At 38.6% G+C, this 18,047-nt stretch overlaps 1 protein-coding gene across 24 annotated transcripts in view; it reads left to right on the top strand.

The window, feature by feature from the left end:
- The window catches only part of Ktn1 (kinectin 1), an 85,587-nt gene that overhangs the window by 53,834 nt on the left and 13,706 nt on the right, over positions 1-18,047 (top strand). For 13 of the 24 annotated variants that reach the window (XM_052191648.1, XM_052191668.1, XM_052191652.1 and 10 more), the window contains 8 exons: positions 374-464; positions 1,160-1,197; positions 2,892-2,982; positions 4,777-4,836; positions 6,485-6,519; positions 8,630-8,720; positions 11,136-11,222; positions 14,400-14,489. In XM_052191648.1, coding sequence (XP_052047608.1) covers positions 374-464; positions 1,160-1,197; positions 2,892-2,982; positions 4,777-4,836; positions 6,485-6,519; positions 8,630-8,720; positions 11,136-11,222; positions 14,400-14,489 — 583 coding nt within the window. The remainder of the gene's footprint in view (positions 1-373; positions 465-1,159; positions 1,198-2,891; positions 2,983-4,776; positions 4,837-6,484; positions 6,520-8,629; positions 8,721-11,135; positions 11,223-14,399; positions 14,490-18,047) is intronic. The other 11 variants (XM_052191672.1, XM_052191669.1, XM_052191671.1 and 8 more) reach the window with 1 other exon arrangement.

Here is an 18,047-nt window from a genome sequence, read left to right as displayed (position 1 = left end):
TATTTTGATTCATTTCTGAGTATACTTTATAATAGGAGATGTTGCTTCTTGCTTATTTTAATGGTCATTTGAAACCTGTTATGCATTTGACACCTAAACCGGTTTCCTAAGCTGTGTGAATTTACTGATGTTCTAAGTGGGATGACCTTGGGAAGGGTAGAGCTGTACTAATCTAGCCACTCTGTTCACTTATAGGTGGCTTTCTTTAACTGGTGTCTCAAATCCTGTATTCCTTTATATTGAAATGTTTGTTGAAATACTTATTTTTACAATAGTTAAATGGACTTGAACTATAAGAACACTTGAGATATTTTACAGTCTTCAGTACTTTTGCTTTTTATAACATGTAAAAGTTTTCTTTCTTTCTTGTCAGATTAAGAGGCAAGGAAGAGCAGGTGAACAGCATGAAGGCTGCTTTAGAAGACAGGGACAGAGACTTGGCAGAGAGAGAGAGGTGCACACAGGTGGGATGCTCAAAACAACCCTTGCCCCGATACCTGGGTATCAGTTCACATCTTTAAGGATGTTCAGGAAGAAAGTGAATCTGTAAAGGCTTGTGTTCAGGAGGGAGCACAGCCTAATTGGCCAGTGGTACAGTATATATGGACGGCAGTGCGCCTCTTACGCAGTTGCCCTTCCGTGTAATGATCTAGAAAGTCAGACGGTACATGTTCTCAGCTATTCTGTTGTGCCATAGTTTAGTTATTGCTATTAAGTAAGTAAACTTTTATTACTGTCAAACCATTTTTACTGGCCAGATTTGTCAAGCTAATAATAAACACATTTCTTTTTCCTTCCTTTGTCAAATGCACTCCAGGCTTATGCCTAACTGTTTATTTGGTATAGTAATCTGTGGTCCTTTAGAGGAAGATGCCAATAGTTACATTTGATAAGGAAAACTCATTCACCACAGGTGATGGCTCACATCTGTGACTTCCTCTTTTGGGATGCTGAAGTAGAAGGATCACTTGGCTTGAGGCCTCCTGTTTCAAAAAACTGGACAAAGAAGAAAGGAAAGCATTGCATTCTTTAGTAAACAACTTAATCTTAAATTTGCCACATAACTGTGTTTTTATTTTATGGTTGGGTGTTCTGCACGTGTATTGTAACACCTGATTTGTTTTGATGTTAACATTAAAAAGGTGAATCTGTTTCTTAGGTGTGTTCGACACCACAAGTTGAAGAACTTGAAAGTGTGTAAGTATGTTTTTAGCTAGCATTTTGATGAAGTGTACTGGAATGTGCTTTAAATGCATTTTTTGTGTTTCTAAAAGGCCATTGATTTCATGGTTAAGTATTAGTTATAGTCAAGAGACAGATAAGGAGAGTTTCTGATGGTTTATGATGAAGCAGAGACCCCTGTAGTGCTTTAGAATGCATAAAGACTTGCCCATTTCTGCCAGGATTTTTCTGCAAGTACAGACTTTTTTTTTTTCCAAATTATGCAATTTTTATAAATAGGAAATTAATTGACTTCCATACAATCAGGGATAATCATAGCCATAACAAATCATGGACATATCATAATTATACTTGCTTATAGGAAATATGGATCTTCTCAAGTTAGTTCTGTGCTGCATAATAAAAGTATCACCGCTAGTTAGTATCATAGAGATCTGTTTCCTCAGGCATTCATACTACAACACTGTGTTGTTAATTCTGCAAAAGTTATTTTGTAAAACAGAGTCTCATTTTGTTGCCCAGGCTGGTTTACACCTTACTAGTTAGATCAGGTTGGCCTCACACTAACCCTCAACCTATTCCCCCTCCTTCCAGCTACTGGGAGTACAGGTACAAGCCACCATGATCAGTGTCTATTTAGAGTTTGTGTTGCTGAGAGGTGACACCGTGACCAAGGCAGCTCCTATAAGGGAAGACATTTGACTGGGACTGGCTTACAGCTCAGAGGTCTAGTCCATTGACCTCATGACAGGAGCATGGCAGCTTCCAGGCAGACATGGCGTTGGAGGAAGCGCTCAGAGTTCTACATCTGAAGGCCTCTAGGAGAGGTCTGTCTGTTTTCCAGGCAGCTAGGAGGAGGGGGAATAGGAAGCCCTCCCCCCCCACCCCCCCAGTGACACACCCACTCCAACAAGGCCACAACTAATAGTGTGACTTCTTGGGTGGAACATATTCAAACCACCATAGTCAGAAAACATTGATTTTTTTCTTAAACTACACAAAGTAAAGATGGAAAAAGTCTTTTGAGAATTACTTTGAACTTTTTTTTTTTGTTGTTTTTTTGTTTTTTTGTTTTTCCTCTGTGTAGCTCTGGTTGTCCTGGAACTCACTCTGTAGACCAGGCTGGCCTCAAACTCAGAAATCCGCCTGCCTCTGCCTCCTGAGTGCTGGGATTAAGGATGTGCGCCACCACTGCCTGGCTAATATTTTCTGTATATGTATGTGTTGAGTGTTTGAGGCATAGTGTTTGTGTACAGGATGATTTGTGGGCATCAGTTTTCTCCCCCGTGCTGGCCTGTGGCTTGAGTTGAGGTTGTCTGGCTTGGTAGTAAGTGCTGCTTGCCTGCCTGATGAGCTGTGTCACAGGCTCAAGGGAAGGTTTTCTTGCCGGGATGCCCGTCAGCATTGGTTGATAATTGTTTTAAGAACTGCTCTTTTGGACTGGAGAGAGATGGCTCAGCAGTTAAGAGCTAAAGACAGGGTCTCACTGCGTAGCCTTGGCTGGTTTGGGATTAAAGGCATGCTCCACCATCACCCCGTGAGAAATTCTGTTTTTTAAAATAAATTATAAGTTGATAGAATACAGAAAGAAATGGTGGATAGGCTTTTTTTTTGTGTGTGTGTGCTGTCTTTTTATTAGGAGTCGTATCAGAGTATGTTTTTTCTTTTCCATGTACATTAGTAAAGTAAGGTCTGTGTTAAAATCCTAGGTTGAAAGAAAAGGACAATGAAATTAAGAGAATAGAAGCTAAATTAAAGGAAACAGAGAATGATCTTTCTAAGAAATCAGAGCTGTTAAAGGTAAGTGACTACTAAAATTCTTTAGTGCAGGAGTTGCTGTTTTTGATTGCATTGGAACTATCTTAACTCCGTAAAAGGAATCAGTGCAGCATGGGATCAGTGCAGCATGGGCCTTTCCTTAGGCTGCGATAGTCCTTTAGTGAAGGCACTGCGGGGTGGGCAGTGGGCGTCAGGCGTCGGGTGGCCTCTGTCCTCTGAGAGGCGCTCAGTAAGTTGCAGTGTTAGCACTTTTTACATAAGTCTTTCTCTGCTCTCTAAGTTTTGTTTTGTGCTTATCAAATCCACAAAATCCAAGGCCTATGTCCTCCAAACAATGCTCTGTCCTTTACCTACAGTAGTAGCTTATGGTTTTGAGGTTTTTGTGAGACAGTATCTAGTTATGTTATCTCAGCCTGGCCTTGAACCCAGACTAACCTCAAGTTTGTGGTTCTCCTGCTTCTGAGCTTGAATGATGGAATTAAAGGTGTGAGTCACCACGCCCAGCTACCTTTAATGGTCTTTATTGTATTATATAAGTAATTCCAGCTGATAAAGTTACCTAGTGTATTTAGGTTTGTTCTGCAGTTAAAAAATATACTCTTAGTGGCTGTCTTTACATATGCATTTTGAATATTTTTTGTCTTCTACTTTCCTAGGAGTAAAATTTTTTGTTAATGGTTTAAACAAGTTTGCTTTGTGTTCTGAGCTATTAATAGTTGAAAGAGAAGCTCAGATCATACCTTTCATGTAGTTACTATTCAAAGTACTCCCAGGATGGTGACCCGAAGGGTTGGGCAGCGACTGTGTAGCTATATGCAGCCTGGCCGTCTTTGTGCTCTAGGGCGAGCAGTAGTTGTACCTCACTCCCTCTTTCCCTTAAGTGCGTTTACAGTTAGCCTTGTTAGATCCTACCGAGTGGCTCCTTGAGTGTGTTCTTTCTTATTTATATTCTTGCCAACAATCCTGTTTTCCCTTCTTGACCAACATTGGCTAAAGGTGCTCACGTGATGTCATCCCCCAAGGAGAAGGCTTGTTTTCTGTTGCTTTAGGCTGTGGGAAGAGGGTTCCTAGTATGTTAAGTCCTTTGTACATTAACTGCGCTTCTAATTTTCTTCCACGGTTTTTCTTCTGTGATAACTTTTTAAAAACCTAATTTCTAACACTATTTTATGTAATTGTGTGAAGTTTGACTGCCCTTGCTTCCCGTCCCCTCTTCAAAACACCGAGTCTGTTTATCTGCTCAGATATAAGCAGGGTCCTGTTGTAATGTCTTAGGAATAAAGAACGCTCAGTTTGTGATCATAAAACATTTTTGTTTTCTTTTTAAGTACAGTTTTTACTTATATATTTTTGGCTCACGTGTAATTTACCTCGCAGAGTTGAGAGTATCATTCTAGCCTTAGGCCAGGAAGGTCCTGTTAATGAGCTGTCTTTCAGTACTGTACTGGCTCTGCCCTGAGGGGGTGTGTGTATTTACTAATGGGAGCGGATGTCTGGAGTGTTGCTGCTCCTCTCTGGAGCTGTTTATAGTACTAGACGACAGAAGAGCTGATCACAGACCCTGCAGTGTAAAGCCTGAGAGACCTTTCCTGTTAGATGCCTGCCACCTGCGCTAGACATGGGCGTCCCAGCACATACCCCGTCAGGATTAGAACTAAATGCAGCTACTATCATTTATGTTTTCATGTGGCTTAATCAAGCCTTTATAATGCTTACTATTTTGGAATATTATTAGACTGTATGACATTTAAAAACTTATATGAAAAAAATCATAGCTTCTGTCCAGGTATTCATGTTTAATTTTTGTTCAAATAGGAGGTACAAGATGAAAATAAATTATTTAAGTCCCAACTCAGTCATCAGAACCACCAACAGGTAGGTAACTATTCTGTGTGTCTGTTACCTTTTCCTATTTACACTTCCATGTCACATTTGCATGTTCCCGAGAGTAAACTAGTGGCTCTTTTATTTAGCAAATTTCTGGTAAAAGCAATTTATTATGCAATGTGTAAGATAAAACAATGTATAATTTATAAAATATGTGCAAGTAATGTTCCAGCTTGCTTATATACATGTGTGTGCTCTGATTAATATTCCAACTCTACTGTGTGTGTACATGTACATATGTGGGCTCTGATCAGTTCTCCAGCTCTGTTATAATAATCATGTGTATATGTGTGCTCTGATCAATGTTCTAGCTTTATTATATACACATATCTATGTGTATATGTGTTCTGATCAGTGTTCTGGTTTTATTATATACACATTGGTGTAGTTTTCTGATTAAGGTTCCATCTCTATTATATACATGTGTGTGCATGTATACTCTGATCAGTTACAGTTATAACTCTAATATATACACACATACACACATGCTGATATACATGTGTCTGCTCTGATCTGTGTTCCAGCTTCATTATGCACTCATGTGCCCTGATCAATGTTTCAGCTCTCTTACAATGTGGGTGCTTGTATATTCCAGTAGGTGTTCCAGCTCCATTATAATGCACATGTGTGTGTGTGTGTGTGTGTGTACTCTCTCAGCACTCCAGCTCTGTTATAATATACATGTATGTGCATGGGTACTTTGATTAGTGTTCCAACTCTGTTATACACATGGGAGTGTGTACCCTGGTCAGTGTTCCAGCTCTGTTACACACACACTTGTATGCTTGCATATGCTTCTCCTATCTTATAGAATGCTTTTCTTAGAAAGTCAGCTAATGTCTTGTAGAGGTCTATTTAAATCTAACTCAACAGCCTTTCTTATGTCTTTAAACACCAGTAATTGGAAAGAAACTAATGCACAGGAAGGATAAGTACTATAAGTAATGAACTAACATTAATATGCCCTTTATTAGGTATTTCTGCTTGTTAAAAACAAAAATATGATGCTTAAGAAGATATATATATCTATGACATACATGTGTTTTTGCATTTTGGGGATGAACCCAGGGACCTTGTGCATGTTAGGCAGGTGTACTATCACTGGGCAATGCCCGAGCCCCACCCTTCGTATTTATGAACATGGATAGGTAGATAGACCAGAGTGGGTTTTGAGAAATAATCCAGACTCCCTGTTGGCAAGCAGGTCCTGGTAATTGAGTTTGACTAAGTCACCGTACTATGTATTCTATATGTGAAAGCTGTATACCTTTGCATATTATAAAAAAAATCATTTTTTGGTTGGATGTGAGAAAGTCAGCTTTTAATTTATTTGTTGATTTTATTTAGATAGTTTTAGAAGTCAATATGAAAAGTACCTTGATGCTCAACAGTATGGAATTTGTAAGTTCTTACTAAGTAAAGATTTTATAGAGGGACGGTAAAGATTGGATTTACTACTCATTACACATTATAAATTTGTATATATTTTTATTAAAAGTACTTGATTAAAGTCAGACATGATGACATAGTGGAGTATATCTTTTTAACTTTGTTGACTTATTTCCAAGAAGAATTTAATTTTTTTTTAACATTCTAGAAATCTTTACTGTGAACTAACATTTGACTCTTTTAATAGGCATCTTTTCCCTCCCAGGAAGAATTACAAACAGTGTAAGTAATTCATTGATTCGGAGTTTGCTGTGTTAGAAAGAGTTAAATACTGAGTTACCTTCAGACAAGTACTTTCATGTGGCCACAGTGCTGCTGTAAACACCGCAGGTGTGTCTGTGTGCTCTGGGCTGCAGGCCGTGTGGGGAGCTGGCTTATGTTCGCTAGTGACCACTGGAGGTGTGCTGCTCTCCCAGGCTTTCACTGAGGGGCAGTTGGGGCTTGCTTTCCTCCTCTTGTCTTCCGGAGACACTGAGAAACTGAGGGGATGGAGCTGATGTGGGGCAGCTCGGGGAAGCTCAGGGCAGCATAGCCCAGCCTGTGCTCGCTCTTTCCCCCGATGCTGCACTTCTGTGAAAACTTGGTGTTATGGTCTCTTTTAGAGAGTTTATATATATTTTTTGTTTTTTTTTTGTTTTTTTTTGTTTTTGTTTGTTTGTTTGTTTGTTTTTTCCGAGATAAGGTTTCTCTGTATAGACTTGCACTCAGAAATTCGCCTGCCTCTGCCTCCCACAGTGCTGGGATTACAGGCGTGCGCCACCACCGCCTGGCTGGAGTTTTTATATTTTTAAGAAACTGAAATATTGTTTTTCCTTGTTGGCCTCTTATTTCTCGAAGAGGCTACTAATTAAAAGTCATTTCTGCTTATAGTTTGTTTCAAAATACTAAATGCCAACTAAATGCAACTGTCAACAGATGACAGAAGTCTAATGTTCTTGCCTCTTGCCTGGCTGTTTGGTAGGCCTGAGCTGGTTGTTGCGGTAGCTGAGTCTTGAGTCTGACTGTAGAAGTAAGAGTGCAAACAGTTGCTGCAAGAAGCTCACGGTGGCTTCAGAGGCCATGAGGGTTTCGTCTTGTTACTCTGTTTTTGTTTATATGGATGTGTGTTCGCCTGCTTGTCTGTATGCACACCATGTGCATCTAGCGCCTTTGGGGTCAGAAGCGGACAGATATCGTATTCCCTGAAAGTGGAGTGAGTCAAAGGGGTTGTGCTTGGCCTGACCTGGGTGCTGGGGACTCATGTTGTGTCATCTGCTAGAACAGCAGGTACTCTTCAGCACTGAGATGCCACTCTAGCACCAATTTTAATTTTAAACTGTAGTATTACTATGTTAATCATACTCATTACTGTGACGCGGTGCTTGGCAGTCCATTGTCCTTAGCCTTACTGACTGGGCTGTAACAGGGAGAAGAGGCTATTAGGACACCCACCGGGGAGGATCTGAGCTGGGAATAAGATACCTCAGTGCTCCTCTGCTAGTAATCACATTTTCCATATGGATCTATCAGACCAATTTCAAAATAGCAGCACCACCACCATCAACAAGGCACTGTGAAGAAGCACTTCGTTTCTAAAATATAACAGGTAGCTTTTAAGCTCAAGGACCAGGTTGGTTGTTGGGCAATCCTTCATACGCAGTCTTAAGAAAGCTCTTTGTGATTGGACATTCTGCTTAAGTATAACAAAATAAAATTTGAAATTTTGCCTTTTTTTTCTGCATTTCTGGGAAATAACTAAGGCATTAAAAAGGACAAGGAAAGAAACAAAGCCTCAGATCCTAAGATTGGATGAAAACAAGTGAATACCAGGTCGCTTTAGTATGATGCTGTTGGTTCAGTGAATGAAATAGTCATAACTAATTTAGTTGCCTTAAAATAAATGCTTGTAAAGACTGTCTTTGTATTGAACTCAGCCCCAGTCCTTTTTTAGACATTTCTATAACCCAGGCTTGCCTTGAGGTCCCTATGGTGAGGATAACCGTGAACTTGCAGTCTGCCTCCACCTCCGCTGCCCAAGTGCTGGTATTCTAGGAGCCTTGTGTGGGCATGCGCGGGGCATGGAGGCAGATCATGGGCACGCCAGGCAGGCACTCTACCAACTGGGAGCTACACCTAGCTTGAGAGATTGCCTTTGAAATTAAGAATTTCATAAGATGGGCTCTTGTTTGCCAAACAGCTGGTCAATACTTACATTTTAAAACTATCACCTGCTGTTGTCATTTTGTTTTAAAAATATTGATATGTAGGTATCTGAATATTACCTAATATGTAAGTTATATTATTGTTTATTTTAGATGCTGTTTACCTAAAATATATTCACATTCTGATTTAGAATTTCAGAAAAAGAGAAAGAAATAACTGATCTCTGCAATGAGTTAGAGTCTTTGAAGAATGCTGTTGAACACCAGAGGAAGAAAAACAATGTAAGCAAAACAGTATTGATGAGCACGGGCACCAGGCTTCCATTGTAGAGAAGCAGTGTTGAGAGACGGGCGAGTGGGGTCTTCTTCAGGTCCACTTTTACTTTAGATCTCCTGATCGGTGTGAGCGCACTTTTGTTTTATTTGTGTCTGGGGACATTCCTAGAGTAAATCATTTTATTATAATGTAGTTTTAATAGTAAAAAGATAAATTCTATAATGAAAAGTAGCAGAATGGAGCTTTTAAAAGTTTTCTAAAATAAAAGAAATATGGTTGACTTCATGTTAAAACTTGTTTAGAAAAATAAGTCTTCCAATATTGTTATTTTAAAAACAAAGGCATTTCTTTTTTTCTTAAACAGGGCTAGTGTGTGTGTGTGTGTGTGTGTGTGTGTGAGAGAGAGAGAGAGAGAGAGAGAGAGAGAGAGAGAGAGAGAGAGAGAGAGTTTTTCAGTCTTTAATCAATCTTGCAAAGCTTTCTGTAACCTACCCTTTTTTAAAGTGAGAGGCAATACACATATTGGTAATTTTGTCTGCTAGTTCTCTTAGCACTTGAATAGATTTATGCTAAGGTGGGAATGGCTGACTGTTTAAGAACTTACCAAGCAGACAAAGAGTAAATGGCAGCTAGATTTCAAAAGTTCTCTCTTACCAAAAGTTAGTAATTAGAAGAGTCCAAGTATTCTTGCTAGGGAAGTGTTTTTCACATAAATATATGCTTGTCTTGTGAATAAATCAAAATGTTATTTAATGATAGAATATTGATAATAAATAAATGTGCATTTTTCAATGTAATTTAAATCTTTCAAAGTTTGTTTAAATTGCTAACTAACATTGTTGGCATTTTCCTGCACCCTGAATTTGTGAAAATTTGGTATGTGACTTGCTTTTTGTGTGTCATGCAATATTAATTACTAACAGCATTATTTAGCCACAAAATTTGGTATGAATGTTCCAATATAGTTCTAACATTGTAACTAACTGTTTTTGCTGGGATTCTGAGGTAAGGAGGGCACAGCAATACAGTTTAATACAGTTTAACTCACAGCAATACAGTTTAACTCAGCACAGTGGCGGTGGCAGTGGCAGCAATGGCGGCGGCACTCTGGGTCTTCTTTTCAAGGCTGTGTAAAGAGCTGGGACATTGGAGGCCGGCAGGGTCAGCTTCAAACCACACATATATTTGACCAGATTTCTTTCTTTCTTTTTTTTTTTTTTAAGATTTGTTTATTGTTATATGTAAGTACACTGTAGCTGTCTTCACACACACCAGAAGAGAGCATCAGGTCTCATTACAGATGGTTGTGAGCCACCATGTGGTTGCTGGGATTTGAACTCAGGACCTTCAGAAGAGCAGTCAGTGCTCTTAACTGCTGAGTCATCTCTCCAGCCTTTGACCAGATTTCTCAACTCTCAGCTGTGGTTTCCCATCAATAAAGTGGGAATAAAAATCTCACAAATTGTTGTAAGGACTAATGAGAATTTGTGTAGTGCTAAATGCACTATTTGGCATCTAAATTGGCAATAAATGGTAATTATTGGCTTTTAATTTTTATGTTAAGATTCTTAATTGTGAAGATGAATTACAGCATCTTGTTTTTATTTGTATTTGCTAAGGAAATGCTTTCTTTCACTTTTAAATGACTCCGGTTTTTTCCTAACGAGAATATGTGTTATATTTTCTCTGCCTCAGTTGCTTCAGTTAGCTGCGGAGTTTAGTTGTGTCTGATTGCTTGTGGCATCCGTGTAGAGGGTTAGGTCCTAATCTCCCTAGAAGATTAGAAATAGCCAGTTTTATCTTAAATAAAGAGTTACAGGGAAAAAATGTTAGTAAAGTCCTGTGAGGGTGATATTGGCATTGTTTTACCATTCTGTGGGAAACATTTTGCAGTACTGTGTATTTGCTCTGTCCTTAGCTGCAATGCTTGACCTTGAAGTCATAATTGTAGTTCTGGTTGGTGTGTTTACCTTCGAATGCTTACTTCTTTGTCACATGTGCCCAGTTAATTGTTTTTTAAAGCTGGCATATTTGGTGTGCATACTAAAGCATGAGAAGTGGACGCCCTTATTTTCTCATTCAAACTTCTAAGCATTATTATTATTATTATTATTATTATTATTATTTTGCTAATACACATTTTTCTATTGAAATAATTCTGCAATAACCAGCATTTAAGTGCAGTGCAAAATATTGAGGAGGTTAAATATGTGAACAGTGCTGTCAGGTCCATGCACTTGTAATGTTTCTGCTATGAAGGATGTTAACATGAGATTGTGAGCTAAAATAAACCTTTCCTATCTTAAGTTAGTTTTGTCAGGCATTTTATTACAGCTACAGGAAAGAAAGCAAAGATAGCAGGTTAGGGGAAATCTTTTAATAATGGGTAAACTGAAATCATTGTTTCTAAAAATGATTAGGACCTTCGGGAGAAAAACTGGGAAGCAATGGAAGCATTGGCATCAACTGAAAAACTGCTGCAGGACAGAGTGAACAAGACTTCCAAGGTTGTAATCACCTCCCAGGCCTGCCTGCAGCGCCTACAGCCTGTCCAGACCAGACTGACAGACTGGCTCCCCTTGGCTTCAGTCCAAACCATTTAAATACAGCAGCTCCTGGTCACCCACATTTACTGTCCGCACCCTCTGCCTTTCCTTCGTCTTCTCCCTGAGTCTTGAGTTGGGCACTCTTTGCTGGGATGACCCTGCTGTTGCTGTTTTTGGGCACACAGTTTTAGGGGAAAGATCTCAGAAGACTCCATGCTGTGTGTGCAGATCCTTCCGTGTCACAGCCGTGCCACTTGATGTGCTTAAGAGAACTTGGTGAGGTTCCCAAATCAGAGAAATCAGTGAATTAATGGAACGGATTAAAAACATAGCATGTGCTTGGATGCACAGTAAAGTGGGGTTTCCAGAGCATACCAGAGACTCAGACAAGGGAGGGAAACAGCAAAACCTTAAAACATTACAGAAAAAGGGTCCGTTCACAGTGTGCTTCTGGGGGTGATGCCTCGGGAGACAGAGCCTCAAGCTTTGTATTTTGAAGTTGCAGGACAATAATTGCACCCATGTCGGTACCATGCCGAGTGTTAGTATGAATGGATGATGAGACTGTGATGCTTCTAATGCGTATGCCCCTTATCTTAGACAACGAAGGAGGACGTCCTTCTTGTACTTACATGCACTGGGGAGCAGGGTCACAGTGGAGGAGAGATACAAGGTTAGACAGCTGAGTGTGTGTGCAGCATGAATATTAGGGTTTTAAGCCAGGTTTGTGCATGCCCCAGATGATTAATTTCCACATTCTGAAAGTGTTTGCGTGCCAAGATAATCTGTTACATTTTACTTACAAAAGTGTTAAGGATATTTGAAACAGTTGCTTAGTAGAATGCAATTTTATGATTTGCCAGTTTTATATGTATAGTTATATTTCTTTTAATACAATAGATTCATACTTAAATTTTCATTATGCTTTAAGTTGAGAGAGTTGACAGCTATTACTGCCAGAGGGATTTATGCCAGAGACTGTGAGGCACAGGTCTTGTTTCATTGTGAAGGGTTCCTGTTGTACAGTCATCTGTCAGTAAGGGGCGTTCTAGCGTGGGCCTTCACTGTTCGGGGCTTTCCTGTACAAGGCATCGTTGCACCCTCTAATGCAAAGCAAGCTCCAGTATGTGCATTGTTGACTTGCAAAGCTAATGAGCTACAGGAAATAGACCCCAGTTTTCTATCAGCAGAACTGAGAATCCTTTCCTAACATGAGATTAAAATGATACTTATTTACCAAGTGCCACAAATTGTGATGTGACTGCATAAAGTGCTGTTAGTGTTTTAGGTGTTAGAAATAGTTAAACTGGGAGCATACTGGCTTTAGATGGTTAGTTTTTATTAATGAGGTCCTTCTCCCCCTCCCCCTCTCCTGTGTGTGTGTGTGTGTGTGTGTGTGTGTGTGTGTGTGTGTGTGTGTGTGATTGTAAGTGTCTCAGTATATAGTCCATTTGAGGATCTCCTGCTTCAGCTGCCCAAGTCCAGGGGTTACAAGCATACCCCCACCATCATACCAGCTTCTAAAAAATTTATTTTATTCTTTTCTTCTCAGAAAGGGTCTCACTATGTAGTAGACTTGGATAGCCTAGAACTAGCTAATTAGAACAGGAGAGCTTCAAATTCTGCCAGCCTACCTGCACCCCTGTTGGGTAAAGGCATGAGCCATCAAACCTAGCCCGGAGTTAATTTTAAAACACTAAATATTTGTTAGAAACTGTAATGATAGACTTACATAAAAGATATTTTACATATTCTAATTAATGGTAGTACTAAGGAAACAACCCATCAATGGTACTACTAAAGATATAATCAAGTTTCTAAAATTAGATCTTTTTTTAGGTATTGAATAGAAATCACTGTTTACAACCAAATTTATGTCAGATGAAAATGCTATAGCTAAAACATTTCCTGTACAATGAAGTAGCTTTCTGAGTGGCTGTTGATTACAATTGAGTCTTCTTCTGTGCTCCCAGGATGCCTCTAATCCACAGATTCTTTTTATCATTTCTCTGCATATCAAATGATGAGTATCTATCATAGTCAAGTGATACAGTGACTCGATTACCTCTGAAATAGCAGCGGCCTTCCAGTGAATATTCCATACTTTGTGCAATTAGGTATATGCCTACTATTTTGTGGGCTTTACTAAATTATTGAAAATACCTCAGTAAAACAGCTATTCTAAAATATTGCTACTAATATTTAATAATATTAGCTTTTAGTGTGCATAGAATATGAAATTTTGTTTTCTGTTGTGTGAATTTAGATTTTCATGTGATTAAAATTCCCTTAAATTGAAGCGTAGGTGTCTTAAATCAGTAACAGATTTCAAAGAGCACATGGGAGTGCTGAGTGGGTGCTTGCTGCCTCTTCCTTCTTGGTAGGAACCCGGTGGTTGTGTTGCTTTGGTTTTGGTGTATATTTTTATAGGTGTCTTTAAAAAACATCTTGTAGAAATAATTTTAGCATTAGATTTGAGGGGATATGTGCATGTCATCAAATTGTGTACCTCATTCTGACAAACATACTTCTAACCTTACAGTTGGAGTTGGAGTTTAAAATTGCCATATTTAGACTGAACATTAGTAATAGTTGGAATTTACAGCTCACTGTATCAGAAGTCATCTTATTGAGCACACAGAAACTGAATTATCAAAGTGACATGTCTCTGCCATCCTGCCCATGTCTGCTTCCCATCACAGTTGGTACTTTCTGCATTGTCTAACAGAAATAGGTTGTTCTGACCTTGAAGAGCAGAATAGGAAAGTCTCAGGACTTCTTAGTAGTAAGGTCCTCTGTGAGGTTTGACTGATGGAAGGAATGTTTGTGTTTGAAATGTTACTGGAACGGCAGATCCCTTTATTTCTAATGCCAATGAAAACTCATATTGTCAGATACTACTCTGGCTTGATTTGCTAAGATATTATTTGCTATTTATGCCTTAGAGATTTGCAGATTTTTGTCTTTAAGGAAGTGTGTTTTAATGCCTTAATGTGAGAAAATTTGATACTTTTCAATGTTAAAATAAGTTTTGAAATTGACTTTTCCCTCCTTTAGAACTTAAAAGGTCATACTTTATTTCCCACTTTGAACATTGTCTAATGTTGTAAGTTTGATCTCATCTGTTGTTTGCTTTAGGAAAGACGGCAACAAGTGGAAGCTATTGAGTTAGAGTCCAAAGACCTTCTCAGGAGATTATTTCCAACGGTGTCCGTTCCCTCTAATTTGGTAAGATGAACCTTTTTGACATTTAACCTGAAGTTATATAGGAAGTTGTTGGTAGCAGCATCTGGTTTCTGAATTTGGTTTATTCAGAAACCAGAAACCAGAATGGTTATTCATTATATGGAGACTTCTCAGTGTCTCCATAACTAATGTGCTTCTGAGTAGTCAGACAGACGTGACTTAGTTCAAAACCCCTTTGCCCTGAACCCGAAACTTCTGTTGTATTCTAACACTGAATGACTTGTAAATGTATTTGGAAAAGAGGTTTTTTTTTTTTAAATGGGTAATAAAACCAATAATAATTGATTTAAGTGATTACTTCTTAGTTTTAACAATTGTCCTTCAATGTATTTGATGCTATAAATTAAGTTATTTTACATTTTTAAATCATGATTTTCTTTTGGGGGGGTTGGTTTTTTTTTTAATTTTTTTTAATTTTTAATTTTTTGTTTTTGTTTTTGCTTGTTTGCCTGTTTTTGTTTTTTTTTTTTTGTTTTTTGTTTTTTGTTTTTTTCAAGACAGGGTTTCTCTGTGTAGCCCTGGCTGTCCTGGAACTCACTCTGTAGACCAGGCTGGCGTCGGACTCAGAAATCCGCCTGCCTCTGCCTCCCAAGTACTGGGATTAAAGGCGTGGGGGGGGAGACACTCCCCCCCTCATAATTTTCATCTATTCTTCACTCCAAATACTGAAGCTGGCTTGAGGTTGAACATGGTTCAGGTAGGATAGACAAGTGATTGGTTCAGGGCAGCAGCCAGTATTCCAGGGCAAAGGATCAGGGAATGTGCCTGAATTTCTTCACATGATGAGATAGGGCTTCTTAAATTTTTAATAAAATCATGTGTATATATATTCACAGGTAGATAATGGAATAATGATCTGAGGACCCACCTCGTGAATCCCCACTTATGCTTTTGTTAATACATAAACACCTTTCTAACCATTCCCATCCTTCCCAGTGCTGTGGCCCTTTAGTACAGTTCTCATGTGGTGACCCCCAGCTATAACACTTTTCATTTCTACTTCGTAACTGTGATTTTTATTACATTAGGAATTGTAACATGAGTACCGTTGGAGATAAGTTTGCCAAAGGAATTGCAACCTGCAGGCTGAGAGCCTGTGCGTCAGCTCATCCTGAAGGAACTTAAGCACCAGAGCATTTATCTGTAAATTTTCAATACAAGAGATCAAGAGATAATCTTTTATTTTAAAAAAAAAATACCTGTAATTAGACAAATTTAATCATTACCCTAGTTTTCATATATAGTCCTCATGCTAATTAATAATAACAAGGTAGTTTATTTTATAACCAGAACCCAAACTAAGACCAGCATATGACTGGTGTCTGCTAAGTCCTGCAAGCATGCTGCGTCCTACCCCTTCCCTCCCTGCTTCAAAGCCTGTAAGTGTCCTGTTGCAGTCTCGGAGAGTTGGGTTTAGCTGACTGCATTCCTCTGTCCTTTGTATAAATCATACACAGGCACCCAGGCTTATCTGATCCAGGGTTAGTATCTCAAGGTAGTGGTGGGTACTGCTGTCTACTGTTTTCGAGAGCTCAGTGATACCTGCCTGCCTTGTTGAGTGCAGTGATCTGCTTTAGGCTGGCTGTGATGTCCTTTGGGAGCTCTTGTGCCTTGTGAAGATGTCCAAGTGAAGATACAGTTAAAGCTCCAAGCATGGAAGGACTCCTTTCTCCAAGGAGCTCTGCTTCCTCTAGGTGTGGGTGGGTGCAGGGGCGAGTGAGTACTTAACGGGTGTTTTGTGTGAGTAGTAGGAGGTTAGCTGCTTGCGAGTACATGTGCCCTACTGTTAATTCAAATAAAGAGGAAGGGCTCTTCTCTTTCCCTTGGAGCTGTGAGAGGCTACATAGTCTTGAGTAGCAGATGACCACTATTACCTGAACTGGAGAAGTGTCTTGTTTTAGACAGAGAGATGATGTGGGGGAAGGGGGCTGGTAATTTATTTCCTGTCTTTTTCTTTTGTGGCCATTATCTGATTTTGTTTCTTCTGTGTTTTTTATTCATTGATTTACTTATTTGACAATATTTCATGAACCAAGAACACTGAAGAGGTGTAGTTTCTCTTCAAAAATGGCCAGCAGTCAGGTTTCTTTTAATGTAACAAATTCATTCTTTTTTGTTTGTTTTGTTATTACTTGCTTGCTTGTTTTGGGATATGGTCTTGCCCTGTTGTAGCTTAACCTGGCCTTGAATTCCTGAGTACAGGTGTGTGCCACCATGCCTGGTTAAATTCATTCTTAGTGGCATTATTACTTACCTTCAATAGCTAAATATTCATGGCTCTGTAACAATTTGTAAATCATGTAAGACATGGAAAATATTCTATGCATTTTGTTCATATACCTGTTTTAAAGTTGATTCATGTGTTTTAAAATACTAAGCTTTTCATGTGCTACTTAGAGATTAGTAGTCTAGATTTTTAAAAGAATTACTTAATATACCCAGGCATGGTGGAACTCACCTTTAATCCCAGCACAAGGGAGGCAGAGGTAGGCCATCCTGATCTATATATCAGGCTAGTAGGACCATATACAAGAGAAAAATCAAAATTAACTTAAGCCTCATTAAGATAAATTAACATAAATATTAAATATACATATACAGGGGTTTCTATTAGTTTTTATTGCTTGCTCGTGCCAATGTGTAAGGCAGATGCAGATGAGGATGATTTCATCTGGGTTTAGTTTGTGTTGGCTCCCAGTATTTGAAGCTTTAAGTAGTTTGTTAGTGTCCATTGCCCTAGTTTGAATTTGTATTGTGAGAAGGCTTTAAACCAGCATGACCCTGAAAGCAGTGCAGTGTGGGTGATCTACCCCCTTCTCGTGTGATGCTTGGAGAATATCCATTCAGATACAGAAGCAGAACACGTTACATCACAGAGTCAGTAAACAGTTTGTTTTCTTTATTAATCAAACCAAAAATCAAGAAGAAACTTGGTTTAAAAATATTAGATACTTGTTAATAGTTTCAAGTTTAGTTAAGATGCTTCAAAAATTTATAATGATTTATTCTAAAGTTTCAGATAATGGCTTAAACAATATATGTATTGTTTTCTTCACTTAACCTGTAAACATAAACCAGTTTTGTGTTGGAGCTAAATAAATGTGTGCTTCTCACCACCTTTCCATTAAGATTTATAATATGCTTAGAAAGTACTTTTTTGAATGAAGAAGTATTTTCAGGAATATTGGAAGTATTTTCAAAGAATTTTAAATCTTCTGAGCAGAATGCCTCTAGTTAGAATTTTTAAATTCTAAGTACTTCGTGTTTAGAACTATTTTACCTGGAAAGGTTTTGAAAGCTCCTTATTCTAGATCTTGAATTTTTTACAAATTGAGCTTCTTAGCCTGATTCCCATGAGCACTTCTCATGGCAGTTTTGAGCTTTTGAGTGGGAGTTTTGAGCTTCGGTCTGCTGCCTTTGAGATCAAAATCAGCTGCAAATATTTTGGTATGGATAAAAAGCACTTTGTCTTGATGCTAATGTATTTAATTTCTTTGTACATTAAACTATTTACTTATCTATTGCTGGCTATAGTAGCAT

The sequence above is a fragment of the Apodemus sylvaticus genome, chromosome 8 (assembly GCF_947179515.1).
Source record: "Apodemus sylvaticus chromosome 8, mApoSyl1.1, whole genome shotgun sequence".
NCBI lineage: Eukaryota > Metazoa > Chordata > Mammalia > Rodentia > Muridae > Apodemus > Apodemus sylvaticus.
The sequence above is the reverse complement of the archived record's forward strand: the minus strand, read 5'-3'. Positions and strand labels throughout refer to the sequence as shown.